The sequence below is a fragment of the Hippoglossus hippoglossus genome, chromosome 6, assembly GCF_009819705.1.
Source record: "Hippoglossus hippoglossus isolate fHipHip1 chromosome 6, fHipHip1.pri, whole genome shotgun sequence".
NCBI classification, from domain to species: Eukaryota; Metazoa; Chordata; class Actinopteri; order Pleuronectiformes; family Pleuronectidae; genus Hippoglossus; species Hippoglossus hippoglossus.
In genome coordinates this window covers 16015516-16033005 of record NC_047156.1, presented here as the reverse complement: position 1 = coordinate 16033005, position 17490 = coordinate 16015516, and the positions used below count along the sequence as shown (strand labels likewise).

At 40.7% G+C, this 17490-nt stretch overlaps 1 protein-coding gene across 1 annotated transcript; it reads left to right on the top strand.

Moving 5' to 3' along the window:
- The first annotated feature begins 36 nt into the window (after nucleotides 1-36).
- LOC117763808 (disintegrin and metalloproteinase domain-containing protein 10-like) lies at nucleotides 37-17230 on the top strand. Its single transcript, XM_034589237.1, has 16 exons — nucleotides 37-240; nucleotides 3838-3988; nucleotides 5361-5479; nucleotides 5655-5813; nucleotides 6330-6430; nucleotides 7965-8114; nucleotides 9101-9193; nucleotides 9285-9468; nucleotides 9748-9911; nucleotides 10026-10209; nucleotides 11391-11541; nucleotides 11641-11824; nucleotides 11932-12040; nucleotides 12149-12369; nucleotides 12475-12601; nucleotides 13969-17230. The coding sequence occupies exons 1-16, from the start codon at nucleotides 174-176 to the stop codon at nucleotides 14157-14159; spliced, it is 2355 nt and encodes a 784-aa protein (XP_034445128.1). The 5' UTR covers nucleotides 37-173; the 3' UTR covers nucleotides 14160-17230.
- The last annotated feature ends 260 nt before the right edge of the window (nucleotides 17231-17490 follow it).

The window sequence follows — 17490 nt, the reverse complement described above, 5'->3', positions numbered from 1 at the left end:
GACGTCAGAGCGTAGGAGAGAGAGAGAGAGAGAGAGAGAGAGAGAGAGAGGGAGAGAGAGAGAGGGAGAGGGAGAGAGAGGGAGGTGATGAGAGGAAGCTGCAATAAACACACAGGGCGTCTGCGCCTCCCTAAGTAGGACAATAAAGTGAGGACGGCATCAATGCTCTAACAATGGATTTATCAGACATGCTTCTTCTCAAAGTTTGCCTCTGCGCCTGCTTACTGAACTACACCCAAGGTGAGTGAGACGTGTCCGGGGAGAAGGTCCGGGGCGCCGCGCTGCCTCGGTTCGGCAGAGAGGAGCAGAAAGGGCTGGTGTAGCAGCCGTTAGCTTCGGGAGGGCTCAGCGCGGCCTGCGTGTTGTCAACAGAACTGCGCCCTTTTCTCACTTCCAGCGAACGAACCGGGCGCAGCGCAGGAGCCGAGCCGGATCCGCGCAGTTCGCTGAAATAAAGCGACGTCGCCGGGTTGTCTGCGCGTGTTGTCACGGTTTTTACAGTCGGGCTTGGCCTCGGTTTTGTTGTTATCGTGCGAACAGCGCCGACAGCCATTGTTGTGAGAAGATGGAGATGCCGACTCGGCTAGCGGACAGTTAGCTTTGTGCTAGCTAGCGCTTTAGCCGCTAACGTTGACAATATTGCGAGAAACAGCCCATTTAGCCCCCGACACTGTGTTACCTGAGCTGGGCTGCAGCTAACACGTTACCTGTAATGAGTTTATATGTTTAGAGGCATACTTGTAGTGTCTGTTTAGCTGCTGGTCAGTGTTGTTGGCTACGGGCTTACACTGTTAGCCGCAGTGTTATCTGAACAGAGATAATGTAAATGATCCTGTTTTATAGGAATTGAACTGTTGTACCTATCACACTATACAACCTGCATATTGGTGTTAAATCTAGTGCAATGAATTGAATAAAATGAGCTCTGTTACTGTTATACACAATGATGTGTCAGTCACTCAGCATTGTCCATATTCACCATTTAGTTTAGTTTATTTCAGTCATTTCAGTGTAATCCCAAAACAAAACTAGACCTATATACTTGTTTACACACCCTCAACGAAAAAAGGAGCAGGAAGGAAGAAAGGTCTTGTCTTACCTTCCCATGTCATATAAATAACATAGATACACATGACATCCCGTTTGATTACCTTTCCTTTCACAAATCCCATAGCAAATCAATCATACCTTAATCGATAGCCACCATCATAACATAAATGTCACCCAGTAATGTGTAATATGTTCATTTTTCACCCTAAATTGGAGCCATTGTCAAACTGTTAATAGAAGCTATTAGTTATCTAACATTTGATCAATCTCGTGTAGGTAAAGACATTATATGGGATATATTATATTAACCACGTTGTTATATAACTTTGCTGGGTTTTGTAGGTTTGTAAGTATTTCTGATGGTTTCGTATGATGGCAGAAGCGTAAGACTCAGTAATTCTAGCTCAGTGTTTATGGTTTGATCTGATGTAGGCCCTGGGGAATTAAGATACTTCTGAATAGTCGTGGCCTTTACTTCTCATAGTCACCTCAATGAAAAATTCAATGTTAGCACCTAAATATTTCATAATGCACATGACTGGAGAAGAAGCTGAAGCTTGGTCTACTCACCCATCTTTGTCAGATGGTCTTTGAATGCTGTAATTTATGGCTCAGTAGTCAGACATAATTACCTGTCAGAGAGTACTAATTACATAAACTGGTTTTACTGAAAATACTTTCTTTTGGCTTTCATGCTATGGGGCAAAGATCTAAGTATAAGTAACTTTCAGAAGGGCTTTAATGGCCGGTGGAGTTTGCCAGAAGGCTTGTGAAGCAGTTGGTGAAATGGGTGGAGGTGCTGGAGAATCTCTCTCCTTCGAGCTCGCCACCCACTCCTCTGGTGGCGAAATAATGATGCTGCGACGCCGGGGGCAGTTGTTTAGTGCAGCTCCAAAACTGGCATGCATTTGACTTAAACAGATTTAGTTGAATTTTAAAACACAGACCATGCTGGTTTGCTGTCAGTTTCCATCTCTCTAATCCTGCCTGTCAAATATCTGTCAGATCATCCATTTTTTGAGCACCTCAATTATCCTAACATGTACCATGCCTCAGTTAATTACTCTAAAACAAAGCATACTTTGAAGATTCAAATAAAATTATTGCTATAACTATATGTCCGATGCACCAACCACACCAAGTCAATTTCCTGTATGTGAAAACATACTTGGCCAATAAAAGGATTCTGATTTAACTGTGATCTGCCAAGATTAGCAGATGTGAGAGACACATTGTTGTACCAAGCCTGTTATAAACCTCTGGACTTGAACGTTAGTGTTTTATCCCTGACATTTGGTCATGTATTGTGTATATTTTTGCGATGACATCCTAGTAACATGTACACACATTATTATGATTATTACTATTGATTATGTACAGTATATTAATTCAAATCATAGAACAAATGAGACTTCGATCAGACCTGGTATAAAGATCCATCCTGAGGGATCTGATCACAAGTGGACACCTCTACGTACAGGTGTGAAGGCACCCGAGGAACATTGAGAATGTATTCAGGATCCAATCACTCAGACAACCTCTTAATGTGGTCCACATTCTTTAAGCAGTGTGGACGCAAATGTGACGTGGGCCACATTGAAGGACCAGCTTCATAATGAACCAAAAGTATTTGAAAAATTTTCAGTGTTTTCCTAATACACTGACTAATTAGTGACCACTAAAAGAAAATTCTAGAAAATTCTCCCCTCATCTTCCCTTCATTGGGCCCTAACTCCCCTCTCCCACAACCACACACACACACATCCCTCTTTACAAATCGAATTATGAACTAAATGGAATATTATATACAAACTGTTTTTTTCCCTGAACATTCTCCCCACACCCACAATCTCACACTTCATCTGAACTCTGACTGTACTCACCATGAACTCTTAATGGAAACTCCTTTCATATGTTTATTTAATGGACAGTTAATTGTTCTTATTTGGAAATGAATTTGTTTGCTATTGATTACTGGATATTTTGGTGAATATGAGTTCTTTGTCTGTTTATTAATCACACCTATTTGATTGTTAACTTGATTGACTAATTCAATTGAATTAACCGAATTGATTGTTTGTGATTTCTTTTTCTTTGATGCCTTTTGTAGTTTGGTAAATAAGCTATCCGGGTTAACTCTCGTACCGGGAGATATTCAAATTTTTGACAGGTGAAGAAGCCCTGTCTGTTTAGAAATTAATTTAATTTAGAAAACCTACACTACACACTATAATATCAGCACTGACTGCCACATATTTCATATTTTCTATTTTATTTTACTTTTTCTACATTTCAATTTTGTAAAGCTGTGTTTGGTGCATTGATCTACTCGACTCCGGTTGACTCCACTTTCTCTCTTACACACACACACACACACACACACACACACACACACACACACACACACACACACACACACACACACATTGAAGGTGGCCTCATCTCTATAGTCAGACTGGATAAAAACAACATCATTTGGGGTTTGTGAACAGAAAGGATGTGCATGTTTATTTCCATACAGAGTGGGGAAGTGGAATCCAATCACAAGCAGTCACAGGAGACACTTTCAGGAAGGATTTTGATTCCAGGTGTGAACAGACAAACTTAGAGCTGTCCCTTTGGTATCGGGTCTCTCAGGCCGGATGTTAATACCAGGTCTGAGCAGGGCCAGAAAGATCTATCCATTTCTGAGATTTTGGATTAGTGTGTAGTTCACAAGAGTTTATTAGCCTTGAATTGTCCTTGCTTCTTGTTGTTAACAGGAGTCCCTTTGTTCTTTTCAAACAGGACACTACAGAAACCCCCTGAACAAGTACATCCGTCACTATGAAGGCCTGTCGTACGACACAGAGCTTGTGCACAGCAAGCATCAGAGGGCCAAGAGGGCGCTCACTCACGAAGACAAGTTCCTTCATTTAGATTTCCATGCCCATGGAAGGTTTGTCAAGATTGTTTTTTGCAGATATTAACCTAAAGGGAAATTTAACAGCATCTCTGTCTATTTTGATGTATCCTCTTCTATCTCCTTGTTTACCTGTCTGTTTACTTTGCATTGCTCATCCCATAAATCTACATGCTTTATGATTAAAGATGGAGGTCAGCTGTAGCAGAGATCTGCGGAGTGATTACATTTTTTTTACATTTACTCCTGTTTTATGAAATCCTAGACCTGGTCAGGAGCATCGCTTTGACTCTGTGGTGACGGTGGATTTAAAAATATTTTCTTTGTAGTTTCTACAGCAGTTACTCAATTAGAGCTAAAAAAAAAAATCAGGTTGAGGTTCCCTCAAGCTATAGTAGTGGATGGCTGGATGGACTCATGAAGTCCTTATCATGGTTCCTCGTCCAGCCTTTTGAAGAGGTGGTGTTGTTTGATAGAAAGTGCCCACTCTCTCCATGACAAAGTCAAGACCATCTGGCTAGGATCTTGGCAGAGGCTGTTTATCACCCTGCCCGTAGAAGAGCCTGCTGTTCCTAAACTCTGATGGTGCTTAATAGGGAAGACAACGATAAGAGCTGAGCATACAGGCACAGAAGATATCTCTTCCTTTTGAAAAGTGTGTCAGCTCCTTTTCCCTTTGACTTTGTGAAAAAGCTAGACATGCAACCCCAATTCTTTGCTGCGCTATTCTTTGCCTGATTTGAACAAAATGTCTAAATATGGCTGAAATAGCTGTTATTTTGCCGCTTTCTTTGTGTACCTTGCATTTTCACCCTGAGACTCAGTCACAACAAAACATCTGTGACTCAATAGCTACTGCTCACATATAAGGGCAAGATTTATGTGTCTAGTCATCATGTTAAGTTTCAGCATATTTTGCAGATCTAAAGCCCTCTGTTTTCTTGCAGTTAATGTAGGGACTGTGCACTGACCTACACAACAACAATTTGCACACAACACAAGCACACAATGATAGCACTGTGTAGGTGTAACATGAAACCCAAGGTTTACTATAACATCTTTGTTTCCCTGTCATATGTCCGATCAACAAAAAATAGCATTGTTTCAACATGTCCTTATTTTCTCTTCCCTTTCCTAAAAGATAAAGACTAGTTTCCCCTTCCGCTTGGAAAAGAGCTTAGATACCAAACCATGCCCTTGCTTTCACCCTTTTCCTCACTTTTTTCAATTCCTTTTTACTTGCGAAATATTGCTTACCCCCCAAAGTGAAGCCAAATTCAGATCCACAACCAAATCCATAGACTCACACTGATGAATATGAATATGGCATGAATAAATCAAGAGACAGTTTTTGGACATCAAAGAAACAGTTTTACCATATTGTATATTTTTATGTCTTTGATTTTAGGCATTTTAATTTACGGATGCAGAGGGACACCACCTTGTTTTCCCAAGATTTAAAGGTAGATGTTTCAGGAGAAGAGATTCCTTATGATACGTCTCATATCTACACTGGAGAAATCTACGGTGAGGCTTCCTTTACACCCCCTTGTTTTAATGTGTTTATTAATGTAAAAGCAAAGTGCAAAGCATCAATTCAGTCCTAGGCCTTTTGTTTTATATAGAATTTTTGTAAATGTTTTTGTTTATGCTATGATCTTGGGTAATAAACGCCTATACCTTTTGTTATTTTGATTCCCAGGAGAGAAAGGTACCCTGACTCATGGCTCCATTGTGGATGGTAAGTTCGAGGGCTTCATTCAGAGCTACCAGGGCAACTACTACGTGGAGCCTGCAGAGAGATACTTGGAGGGCAAAGATGTGCCTTTCCACTCTGTCATTTACCACGAAGACGACATACGTAAGTTTCAAGCAAGTTCAGTCACAGAAATGGTATGACAGTCTGAATGCACGCATATATAAATGTGTGGTCGGGAAAGTGCGGGGTTGGAGCCGTGGAGCTGATGGAGGCTGACTGGTATAAATCCCCTCCCAGGGAGTAAAGATACCTGAGGTGCTCATTAGATGAGTAATACGATCTTTCTCTTGGGCTGCTAGCTCATTTACACAGTCTTTACAATGTTGGTACTGCTAGTGAGCACCAAAGACACTTCACTACACTGGCACCCTGTAATTTCAAATCATCTGTGTACATATAGTTTGTGGCTGAGGGGCAAATTAAACAGAAATGTGAATAGAATCGCTAATGAGGGAGACAAGAAAGTAACAGCTAACACGGCAAAGCTAGGCTCAAGTGGCGTGTAAGTACATCCATTAGCTGATCATAAATAGTGCCAGAAATAGTGACTCAGGGGGTTAAGTAGCTAACATTGTCTCCCATAATCCTCATAGTGTTGTGTCTGCCTCTCTCACTCAGACTACCCGCACAAGTACGGCCCAGAAGGAGGCTGTGCTGATAGCTCAGTCTTTGAGAGGATGAAGAAGTACCAAACATCTGCCATAGATGAGCCACCTAAGGTGAAACTTCACCACACACCACAATTAACCCTCACAGTTAAAGAACGACATTTCTTTTAGTTACCCGGCTCCAGAGATACCCATAGACTTTTTTTTAGTGTCTCTGTGCAATTTGAGTTTACATTGACTGGTGGGAATAGCCAATCTCTACTTAATTAGTGGTTGTCAACATGATAAATGAGTAGCTCATCTGAACAGCAGGAAAAGAGTCGATCTTTGCTGAATGTTTTTTACTTTCTCAATCTAAAGTGGGGCTGCACACATTAACTCCTGGTTTCATTTTAATCAAAGAATTCACATGGAAATATTGTACATTCAAACTCAGTCAAAACAAATAGTGACTCGAGTCACAGTTAACACTTATAATAATAATATTTTCTCAACAAACGCATAGACACATAATCAACACGTGTGTTGTAGCAGCGACATTTTGTTCAGAATTCATTTTTAGTAAAAATCGAATGACCTGCTGCTGTGTATTTCTGGTGTATTGTATGTGTATGTATTCACCTAATACTCCAATATAAGAGGTTTTGTGTAATGTGTTCTTTGTAAATTGTGAAATTACATAGTATAAAAATCTAAATTATAATTTATTCTGATCAGCCATTCATCTCGAGAGAAATTTCACATTGTATTTTTCATTTAAGAGCAGCTGTTCCTTCTCATCCCACAAACTACTATGCCTCCCATGCTCACCATTATCATTACTTTAAAGTCACAGAGCTAAGCATCCAATTTTCTGGAAAATAACTCAGCAGCAATCTTTGAAAACCCTGAAAGGCCTTTTAACAACACGCAACACGTGAAGGTATTTTCAGAATCCTCAGACTCTGCGAACTAAAAAAGATTTTTAAGCCTTTTTTCAAGTTGTTCCTCTTTTTCTAATCCAAGCAAAGATACCTGTCCATGTCTATGTTCAATTTCTATCGCATAAACCAAAAGTAAAAGTGCTTTTGTTAATATTATTGAGACGTGCTGCTGTTTCTTAAATTTTTTTATAACTTAATGTTCTTTTCATGAACTGCATAGCTGAAGTCTTTTTTTGAACGCTGTTTATATATTTTTTCTGATCACAACCCCTCAGATAAGTGCAAGTATTTTATTTTTATCACTGGTTATTTATTTTTACTATCAGATGCTTGACTGTAGTATATTACTGTAATGTTAATACAGGAGAGACACAAACTGGAGCTTCTTAAAGCTGCAGACATCACAAGAGAAGCACTCTCCAGTTGTCACTTTGAGTTTATAAAAGAGACATTTCCCCAAAAGTAAAAATACATATCTTTCATTTAAATGGAAGGCAAGTTTGCTTTCGGCCTTATTATTCCTTCTTATTTCCCCGCTCTCCTCGTGTGACATGAAAAGTACATGTTCCTCAGCACAGTTGCAGCCTATGAACATACTGCAGCTGAAAACCACAGCCTAAAAATACCAGTCATTATTTATTTAGCCACTGTTTGGTGGAAAATGTTATATATATGTTTTATTTAACTGTCTGTTTCCTGCTTTCCGGTTCTGCTCACACCAGGAGCTCCACACTGAGACGGGTTTTAACGAACCTGTACTGCTGAGGAAGAGGAGGATGGCGCAGGCTGAGAAAAACACCTGCCAGCTTTTCATTCAGACCGACCACCTCTTCTTCAAGTACTACAAGACCAGAGAGGCTGTCATTGCTCAGGTAACACACAGTCCGTGCCAATCACTTGAGTCCTGCGGGGCTGTAGAAATGAGATCTACAAAGCGAGTATGAAAGAATATCATCCTCAGGGGCAGGTTTTTAATAATCAAAAATTGGCTACCGTAGTATCAGAATAATAACACCTCCGCCAGTGGTTAGTCATAGCACTTAACAACCTTGAAAAAATAAATCACACGAGAGTTAACATCAGGGTTTCCGTGCTTCCTGTCTGGAATTTAATTTCACAGCCTTGGCCAAATAGCAAATGTTCACAGAGTTACAGTTAGAGGTTAACATATTTTCAGTTTTTTTAGAGATGCTAAATTTCTTTTTTAGATACAGTTGGATACAAAGTACAGTTTCTTTTCTTTATGCTAAGCAGAGCTAACCACCTGCTGGTAGAACCATTATTTTTACAGTAAGAGATTGGTATCAACCTCCTCACTGAACACACGGCACGAAAGCCAATAACAGTATTTATCAAACTGTCAAACTATTCCTCTAAAATTCAAAACAAATTCACATTATTTCTCATATGCATATGTTCCATCCCTGATTTGGTGAGGGCCTTTCCTTGTGGAGTGGTGTGGAGGAGTGTGTTGTGTGAGTTCTCTGTATGTACTCAGGCTTCCCCCCACAGTCCAAAGGTTACGTTAATTGGCAGTGTACCTCGCCTCTAGCACAATGTCAGCTGGGATTGACTCCAGTACCCCTGTGACCCTGAAAGGATAAGCAGCAGAATTAATGAGTGGATAGTTTTGATAATATTAGTTAATCCACCGATGCTGCACAGAATACAGTGAAAGCTTGTTTACTTAGCTCTTTACACACTTACTGTACATTTGGCGTTCTTTCATAGTAAGTTCGCACACATCACAGACTGCATCCGACAGTGAGACGTGTGATTTGTTTTTTATTCTCCGTTTAGATCATCACAGTCAAAGCTTTTTTTAAAAAAAAGTTTTGTGAAACCTTTTCAATTTCAGATCTCCAGTCACGTCAAGGCCATTGATGCCATTTACCAGGGCACGGACTTTATGGGCATTCGCAACATCAGCTTCATGGTGAAAAGGATCAGGGTAAGTGAAGTATTGATAAACTGATCTAAAGTTTAGATTTTTCATACGGTCACTGCCTTTCCTCTGACCTTGTCCTCATCGTCCTTCACAGATAAACACCACCAATGTCGATAGGGACAGGTCCAACCCATTCCGCTTTTCCAACATCGGTGTGGAGAAGTTCCTGGAGCTCAACTCTGAGCAGAACCATGACGACTACTGCCTCGCTTACGTTTTCACCGACAGAGACTTTGATGACGGAGTTCTGGGCCTGGCCTGGGTGGGAGCCCCCTCAGGTACTGGGAGACAGTGTATCATCCTTGATCTGCAACTGTAAAAATCTGTTCCGTTTTAAGCAAGATATGAATAAAACCTCAAACCTTTTATCCTTTATATAATACATCACATTCATTGTACTGGGTTGTAGGCACATTATCACCAAACCTTGCTTATATGGGAGAATAATGAATAATTGCCCTGACAAAAAACTGATTTTCCTCTCTAATGAACAAAATCCTGAATTTTTGTAGCTGTGGTTTGGAAGGTTTGTTCCAACCTGTGCTTTTGCTTCTCAGGGAGCTCTGGAGGCATCTGTGAAAAAAGCAAGCTCTACTCGGATGGAAAAAAGAAATCTCTCAACACTGGTATAATCACTGTACAGAACTATGCCTCCCACGTACCTCCCAAAGTCTCCCATATCACTTTTGCGCATGAAGTAGGACACAACTTTGGCTCCCCGGTGAGTTACGCAGATGTTCCACATTTATACACAGTGAGATTTATTAGGGGCTTGTACATTTAATCCTTTGCTCTTTTAACCTCTGATATTTTCTTTTCCTTTCTTAACTCTCAGCACGACTCTGGATCTGAGTGTACCCCAGGGGAATCCAAGAGCCAAGACAAGAAGGAGAAGGGCAATTATATCATGTATGCAAGAGCCACATCAGGAGACAAGCTCAACAACAATAAGTTCTCCATCTGTAGCGTTCGCAACATCAGCCAGGTGCTGGATAAAAAGAGAAGCAACTGCTTTGTTGGTACGTTTTACCTTCTTTTTTTTTTACTTTCAATTAAACTATCTCTACTGAGATTTGTTTCAGATTCTCCATCCTTCTAATTAGTGTGGGAGGTTTTTAACCACATGAAGTCTGAAGATTAAATCAATGTAACTCAGAAAGCACCTTGTGTTGGCTTTGAAAATCAATATTGGCATTAGTATAATTTTTTCACAAGTAGTATTTGGGAGATTGTGTTAGGTTAGGTTCAATTTTACTGTCCACAATGCGATAAATTGTCTTTGGCCCCACAGAAAAACAACAACATAGATTACAAATAAATACAATAGTAGATAAACAGTAAAGGGGGAGAGGTCGAGGTTTAATCACAGTTAAATATATTTAAGCTTTCTAGAACCCGACCAATGATTTTGGCCGATATGCTCTTTTCCCATCCATCATAGCCATATCAAAGTTTATGTTTGTCGATATGAAACCTTTTATCTTACAGAATAAATGATGCAGAAAAGATTGTTTACATTTTACATACATTTTTTTGTTAAATTCAACTGTAAAATACGGAGCCTGTTTTACTCTAAAATATCGCAATCTGCATCATCCCCCAAAACATCCACATTGGTCGTTAATTTCTTCCTATCTTTTTTTGTGTGTCACTTAATTCAACTTTCAAACAGCAACATAAAAACATGGGGCTGAAGTGTCCCCATGTTTTTTTAGACATTCATCCTGTAGTGTCCTTGAAAGCACTAATGGCTTTTGAGAAAAAAGCGTCAGCTAAATGACATGTAATGTGATTTCATTGGAGTGGCACACCTGGTTAGTTCTGTACATGTAGTCTCAAGCAAATAATTCTTGGCTGATGATGGAAAATATTACATTTTAAACTCAGACTGGGCAAAAACGATAGAATTTATAAACTTAGACAATGTATGGGGAGCCGGAGGAGTTGGCGGGGTGCGTTCAGTTAATTTGTTTGGCCGCATGCAACGCGAAAGATAGACACAGAGAGGAGCCTTAAATTACTCCCAGAGCCCAAAAAAACTGATTTTATTTCCCTTTTACTGCAGCAACGTTTTCTTTTGCAACAATTTTCCTTTGGTTTGGCCTTTGTAATAAATAGTTTGTCTCTGTGCAGAAAGTAAAAGTTGTAAACAAAGTTTTTGCGGGCCAGGCTTAGTGTTTATTCTTCCTTCTCTAAACAGAGTCTGGTCAGCCCATCTGTGGTAACGGTCTGGTGGAGCCAGGAGAGGAGTGTGACTGCGGCTACAGTGATCAGTGCAAGGACCAGTGCTGCTACGATGCCAACCAGGCCGACAACAAGAAGTGCAAAAAAAAGCCGAACAAAGTTTGCAGGTAGACCTGGATGCTATTTCTGTCAGAATTTTAATGATGTTTCGTAGGGAAGTTTATTTGTGACCCCTCACGACTCAACACTTGTCTCTCTCCCACCAGTCCCAGCCAAGGTCCTTGTTGTACGCAAGAGTGCTCTTACAAGGGTCGTAACGACAAGTGCAGAGAGGAGTCAGAGTGTGCTCACCAGGGCATGTGCAACGGAGTCAGTCCTCAGTGCCCCACGTCCGAGCCCAAAGCCAACTTCACCGCCTGCCACGGAGAGACACAAGTCTGCCTCAACGGGGTCAGTAGCCAGAGGCTTTACACTCGAACGAAGTGGTTGTCATAGCGATGTCACATTCAAAGCAGCCATTGCCTGATCTCACCTGTCCTCACGCTCCTCCCCGACAGGGCTGCTCCGGTTCCATCTGTGAAAAGTATGGGCTCGAGGCGTGCACCTGTGCCAGCCAAGATGGCAAGGACGAAACGGAGCTCTGCCACGTGTGCTGCATGGAGAAGAGTGAGTCACTTACCCTTTTTCTCAGCTTCATAACTATTTTTTGCTTCTGCTTTAGATTAGGTCTTTGTCATTCAAATCGTTTTGACTGTCTGCGATGTCTCTCCCTAGTGAATCCTAACACGTGCAGCAGCACCGGATCGGAAAAACTGGCTCGTTTCTTCAATAAGAAAGTGACCACCCTTCCAGCCGGCTCGCCTTGCAACGACTTCAAGGGTTACTGTGACGTCTTCATGAAATGTCGTCTGGTGGATGCAGACGGGCCGCTCGCCAGGCTAAAGAAGGCCATCTTCAACCCTGAGCTCTATGAGAACATTGCAGAGTGGATTGTGGTATGTGTTGACCTCTTGATTAGGATTCTGATCAGTTATTAGTTATTATTATGTGAAGTGTTTTTGTATCGATTTGTGTTTGACTTCGTTCCTTCTCTTCTCCAGGCTCATTGGTGGGCAGTGTTGTTGATGGGCATTGCCCTCATCATGCTCATGGCTGGATTTATTAAGATCTGCAGTGTGCACACACCGAGCAGTAACCCCAAACTCCCCCCTCCCAAACCACTTCCAGGTGAGTTCAGAGGTTCACAAAGAACGTTTTGTCTCGTCTGAGGGAAACAGGCTCATCGACTGAGTAATGAGCTTTATGAGTCCTTATTTGTCATCACTTGCCACGGCACTATACTGAGCAAAGTTTTAGTTTTTCATATATTAAAAAAGAAATCTGATTAGACTGTTAAGATATCTCAGAAAATAGAAAAATTGTGCAAAAATACACATACTTAAAGCCGCCAGGTTATGATCTAGTGCAAAATACTGAGATAAAAGTCATTCATGTATTTAATATTTAAAACTGTTATTGTGCATATAGACACTATGGATATTGCAGTGGATTACGCTCAAGTATTAAAAAGGTCGCAACTTAGAGAAAATATCCAATGTCACACTGGGTGCTTGTGCAGCAAGTGACGTCGCTGATCTGTTGTCTTGCGCAAATCTGTTGTCCACACAGGAGCGCGTCTGCTGCGGAACTGCTGCATTATATGTTTTACAAAAGGTTTGCTGTTGAAAATGCCCATAGATAATAGGATTTCTAACATGATATCATTGTAATGGTAATAGTCTGTATTTATATAGGGCTTTTCTAGTCTTGATGACCACTCAAAGAACTTTACAGTACAGTTTCTTGCCATTCACCCATTCACACACACATTCATACAGTGCATCTATGGGCAGCACCTTTAGCATCTATGAGGGGCAATTCAGGGTTCAGTATCTTGCCCAAGGACACTTCGGCATGCAGATGGGGAAGACTGGGATCGAACCACTGACCTGGTTAGAGGACAACCACTAACATCCCCCACAGCCGGCCTACCCCACTTGTACTTGTTTACTCTACATTTTGTTGGGACAGAAAAATGTTTAAGAAGCCTTTGGTCAGTTATAATCAATGGTATTTATGTTGGTGACATATTCGACAGATATAGACATTCAAACTGTGGTGAGAGATTATCAAGACTCACACTCACCAAAATGAAAAGCAAGACGTTCTGCGACAAACACCCGCTAACTCACGCATGTACTGCAGCCCGGCTGTTATACTTGATATCAATTGGGCCAAACGTTTCCCAAAGAAGAAACCTAATTTGATGTGTTTGTACAGGCTAAAGGCAGATTTGTTATCAAAATCAAGTTTGCAATCAAAGCCTGCAAATTTCAGCAAGGTATTTCTGTAGTTTTTCTATAGTAGAAGTCCTCGCACCACATATGTGACCTTTACAAGTCACAAATTCCTCCATTCGCTGTGGATACAATGATGTAAAGATCTAGAGTTTCTCGAAAGAAGAATGATACACAAAGATTTAGTTATTTTTTTATTGCTGTAGATCGTATAGTCTGTCTTTCAACAAGCTCACCGAGAATCCTTTCTCCCGACAGGCACTTTGAAGAGGCGGCGAGCGCAGCAGCAAGCTAACTCCCAGGTGCAGCACCAGTCTCAGCACGCCCACCAGCACGCCGGGCACGGGGCCCAGCGGCCGCCGCAGAGGCAGCCACAGCGACAGGCGCAGCCCCAGAGGCACCACCGTCAGCCCAGAGAGAACTATCAGATGGGCCAGATGAGACGCTGAGACACCGCCCCCACCCCACCCCCACCCCACCCCACCCCACCCACACACCTCCCCCCAATGCCTTGGCTCCTCCTTGTGCCTACAGTGGGAAACAAAAGCGTCACTCCATCCAAAGAAAAGCCTGACATGGTTGTTAGTCACCACCATATCCTCCATCTACAGACAAAACGGACACGTGGAAAAGAGAAAACACTATCTAGCAACTCAATTGGCTCTTTGTGGAGTTGACTCGACCATCAGCCATTTCCAATGCAGTGCGATCTAGCATCTCCACGTTTTTTCTTTTTCTTTCTTTCTTTTTTTTGAAGGAGTGCCAAGGAGTTAAGGAATAATGTGTAGCTTTAGTACATTCTGTGACGTGTTTTATTTTTATTTTTTATTTTTTTCATTTCTTTTTTCCGTTCATTTGCAACGTCTTTTTGAGTGACACACCCGTGGCTGCTGGTAAATTGTTCTGTGCTTTTATTTTGACACTCAAGCCAGAAATGAGAGACACTCAGAGAGGATTCGCGGCACTTTTTGTGATTTACACATGTCAAACGGCAAAAGACACAGGCTCCGGTCTCTTGTGCAGACAGTCTTCTGCATGTGACTGTACATATTTAGTGTATCATAAGTGAAAACAAACTATTTCTTCTACTGTAAATGTGTAATTCTTCACTTTTTTTTTCCTTTTTATTGTTTTGGTTAGTGCTCTCAGGACTCTTTAACACATGAATGAAGGATTGATGGTTGTGAGGAGTTCCTTGGATGCCGCTGCTGAGGATTTGAGGCCGTCTAGTTCTCTCCGGCGTCGTCCAGTCAGGTGGATCTCTCTCACGTTTCGATTGCGAAGTTTCAGATTTGAACAACAAGGTCACCATATCCCCCATTCCAGGCCTTGTTCGTTTAAGGTCCCCTTTTCTCCATCTTTTTTTTTTTTAACTGTCTTGCTAACACCACATTTTTCTCATGTCGCATAACAAGCTAGATGAGGTTTGGAATCACGGGAACAGAAAGGGAAGGTACACCTTTTTATTGTCTTTACTGTTTTTGATGAAGAAGAACGAATAACCACTAAATGAAGCTAAAGAAGATTCTACCTGTTCAGCTATAGAAACAAGGGAAAATGAAGACTGCTTAGTTTAGAAATGAGAGTGTATCATGTTTCAGAGTTAGCTTACGTGGGTGTGGAAGTAAATTGAAAAATGACTCCGGTGTGGATGTACAAAAAAAAAAATGTAAGATGAAAACATTCTATTATTCTTCAAGATAGCGAATCTAAGAACTTTTCAATGTGGGCATGCAGACACATTTATTAAATGTGACTATTAATTGACCAAGGTCTGTAATGTTTGTATGTCACTCAACACTATTTACTTTGACAAATATTAATGTTAGTCTTAAAACAAAGTGGAAGGAGCCGTGTATCGCAGCAGTGTTGTCACATTATTCACTAACACATTCCTCTGTGTGTTCACTAGTTTCACAGGAGACGAGCAGCTGTTATGTTTTTGTTTTCTTTTAAAAACTCACCTGTAGTTTTTCCTGGTCACATCGCGTCATGGACTGAGTCCCATTACGAGCCCGTGAGCGCAGGCCCTAATGTGAGTTTACATCAGCGTGCCATAAAACTTTATAAAAGCTGATTTTTGCGCACAGGAAGCATCTGTTAAGGTTTCTGGAGACACTTTAAGCGGAAGAAATGAAGAAGATGTAATTGTTTCTGTGGGAGAATGTGTTTTCTTCTTCCTCTCGGTGCAGGAAGTGGATACGGGAAAGCTTCTGAAACCAGTGGAGAGGATGTGATAAATCTGGTCATGATCTATTATGCAGAATCTTGTGATTTATTTATGATGCAAATGTTTTACACACCAAAAATAATTTGGCGTGTGGATTTGCACAAGCATTCAAATGCAGGGCTTTGCATTATACATTCAGCAAATTTCTGCTCGGACTTGGCGTCATTATTATTATTTTTCAATGCATGCACTGCGAATCTGAAATAACATCGATCACCACGGTCCTGATGGTCGTAGTAATCGTACGCGTGCTCTGAAGGGGACATGAAAATACTGTGTCTCACCGTTTCATTCATTTCACATGGCAGGTGAATCAGGCAGGTCGGCTGTTGCTACAACTCTTAACGTCTGTACAAAATGGAGCTCTTTTTAAATTTCACCGTCTAGGCTGCGCCGCGCCCATTGGGCCTAGAAAACCCTACGTGTAAAACTTGTACAGTACTTCGGGAAAATTTGGATTTCATTTGAAGATGAAAAACGACATTTTGATACATCAGTTTCATTTTTTGTATTCTAATTCCAGAGTAAATTGTTCAAAGATGTTCATATGTGACAAACTTTCCTCTCCTCTAAGTTATTTATGTTCTTTCTATGTGCTAGTTGAACTGGTTTGCTTACGATGATACTTTTTCTCCACCGTCATCAATGGTAAAAACAAATTCAGTGTGATGGAGTCAATGTTACATTCTCATTTTTGTCTTCGTTATCCTGTGGCATGGTTTGGGTAGACGAGCAGAAGAAATAATGCCTGTAAATTTACTTTTTCTTTTTAATTTCGTAGTCTTGGTAAAGTTTTTAGATAAACGTGCACTGAAAATGTCCAAATTGAGTTGAAATGTGGTAGGTGATGTAGGCCGAAAGAACACAAGATTAAAAAGTAATACTACTGTCTGATTTTAATGTTCACTGTGTTTTATACAGTATCGGAAATTTTTGTTCACTTTGAACATTTTTACTAAAAAAAAAAAAAAATTTCAAATTGTATTGTGCGAAGAGATGTAATTTTTGGAGTACTTGAAATGCATTAATTAAAAGACTCATTCAAAAATAAAATAGACCCCTGTTTACTGTCTGTAAAGTGTGCAGTCTTTGGTTTTCATTGTTTGTTTGGTGCAGTTTTAGTCGTGTGTTCTGAGGTCTGATTTAACACATGAACATGAATTAACAGCAGCTTGTGTTACAAACTGGTGTGAGCTTTTGAAGATGTGGACATTTTCACAGACGGGACGTGTTGGATTTCAGTGTTTTTGGAACAAATTGGGATTAAAAGTTCAAATATTTCTCCTGCAATGATTTTGTCTGTTGTTTTTGTAATTCATTCCTCTAATAAACACCACCCGCCGAGTCATAGTCAGTGCTGCTGTAGCTGAGAGTGTGTGACCAATTATATTGGAAAAGCATCTGCACACTTGAGTCTTTACAGGGATCGTTTATCGAGGCAAATGTTCAGGTCTCTGAAATCAAAATAAATTCACTGCAGAGATCAGATTGTGCAGATTCTTTTTATTATTATTTTTTTTTTACTATTTCTTTGACTGAAATATGTGTAT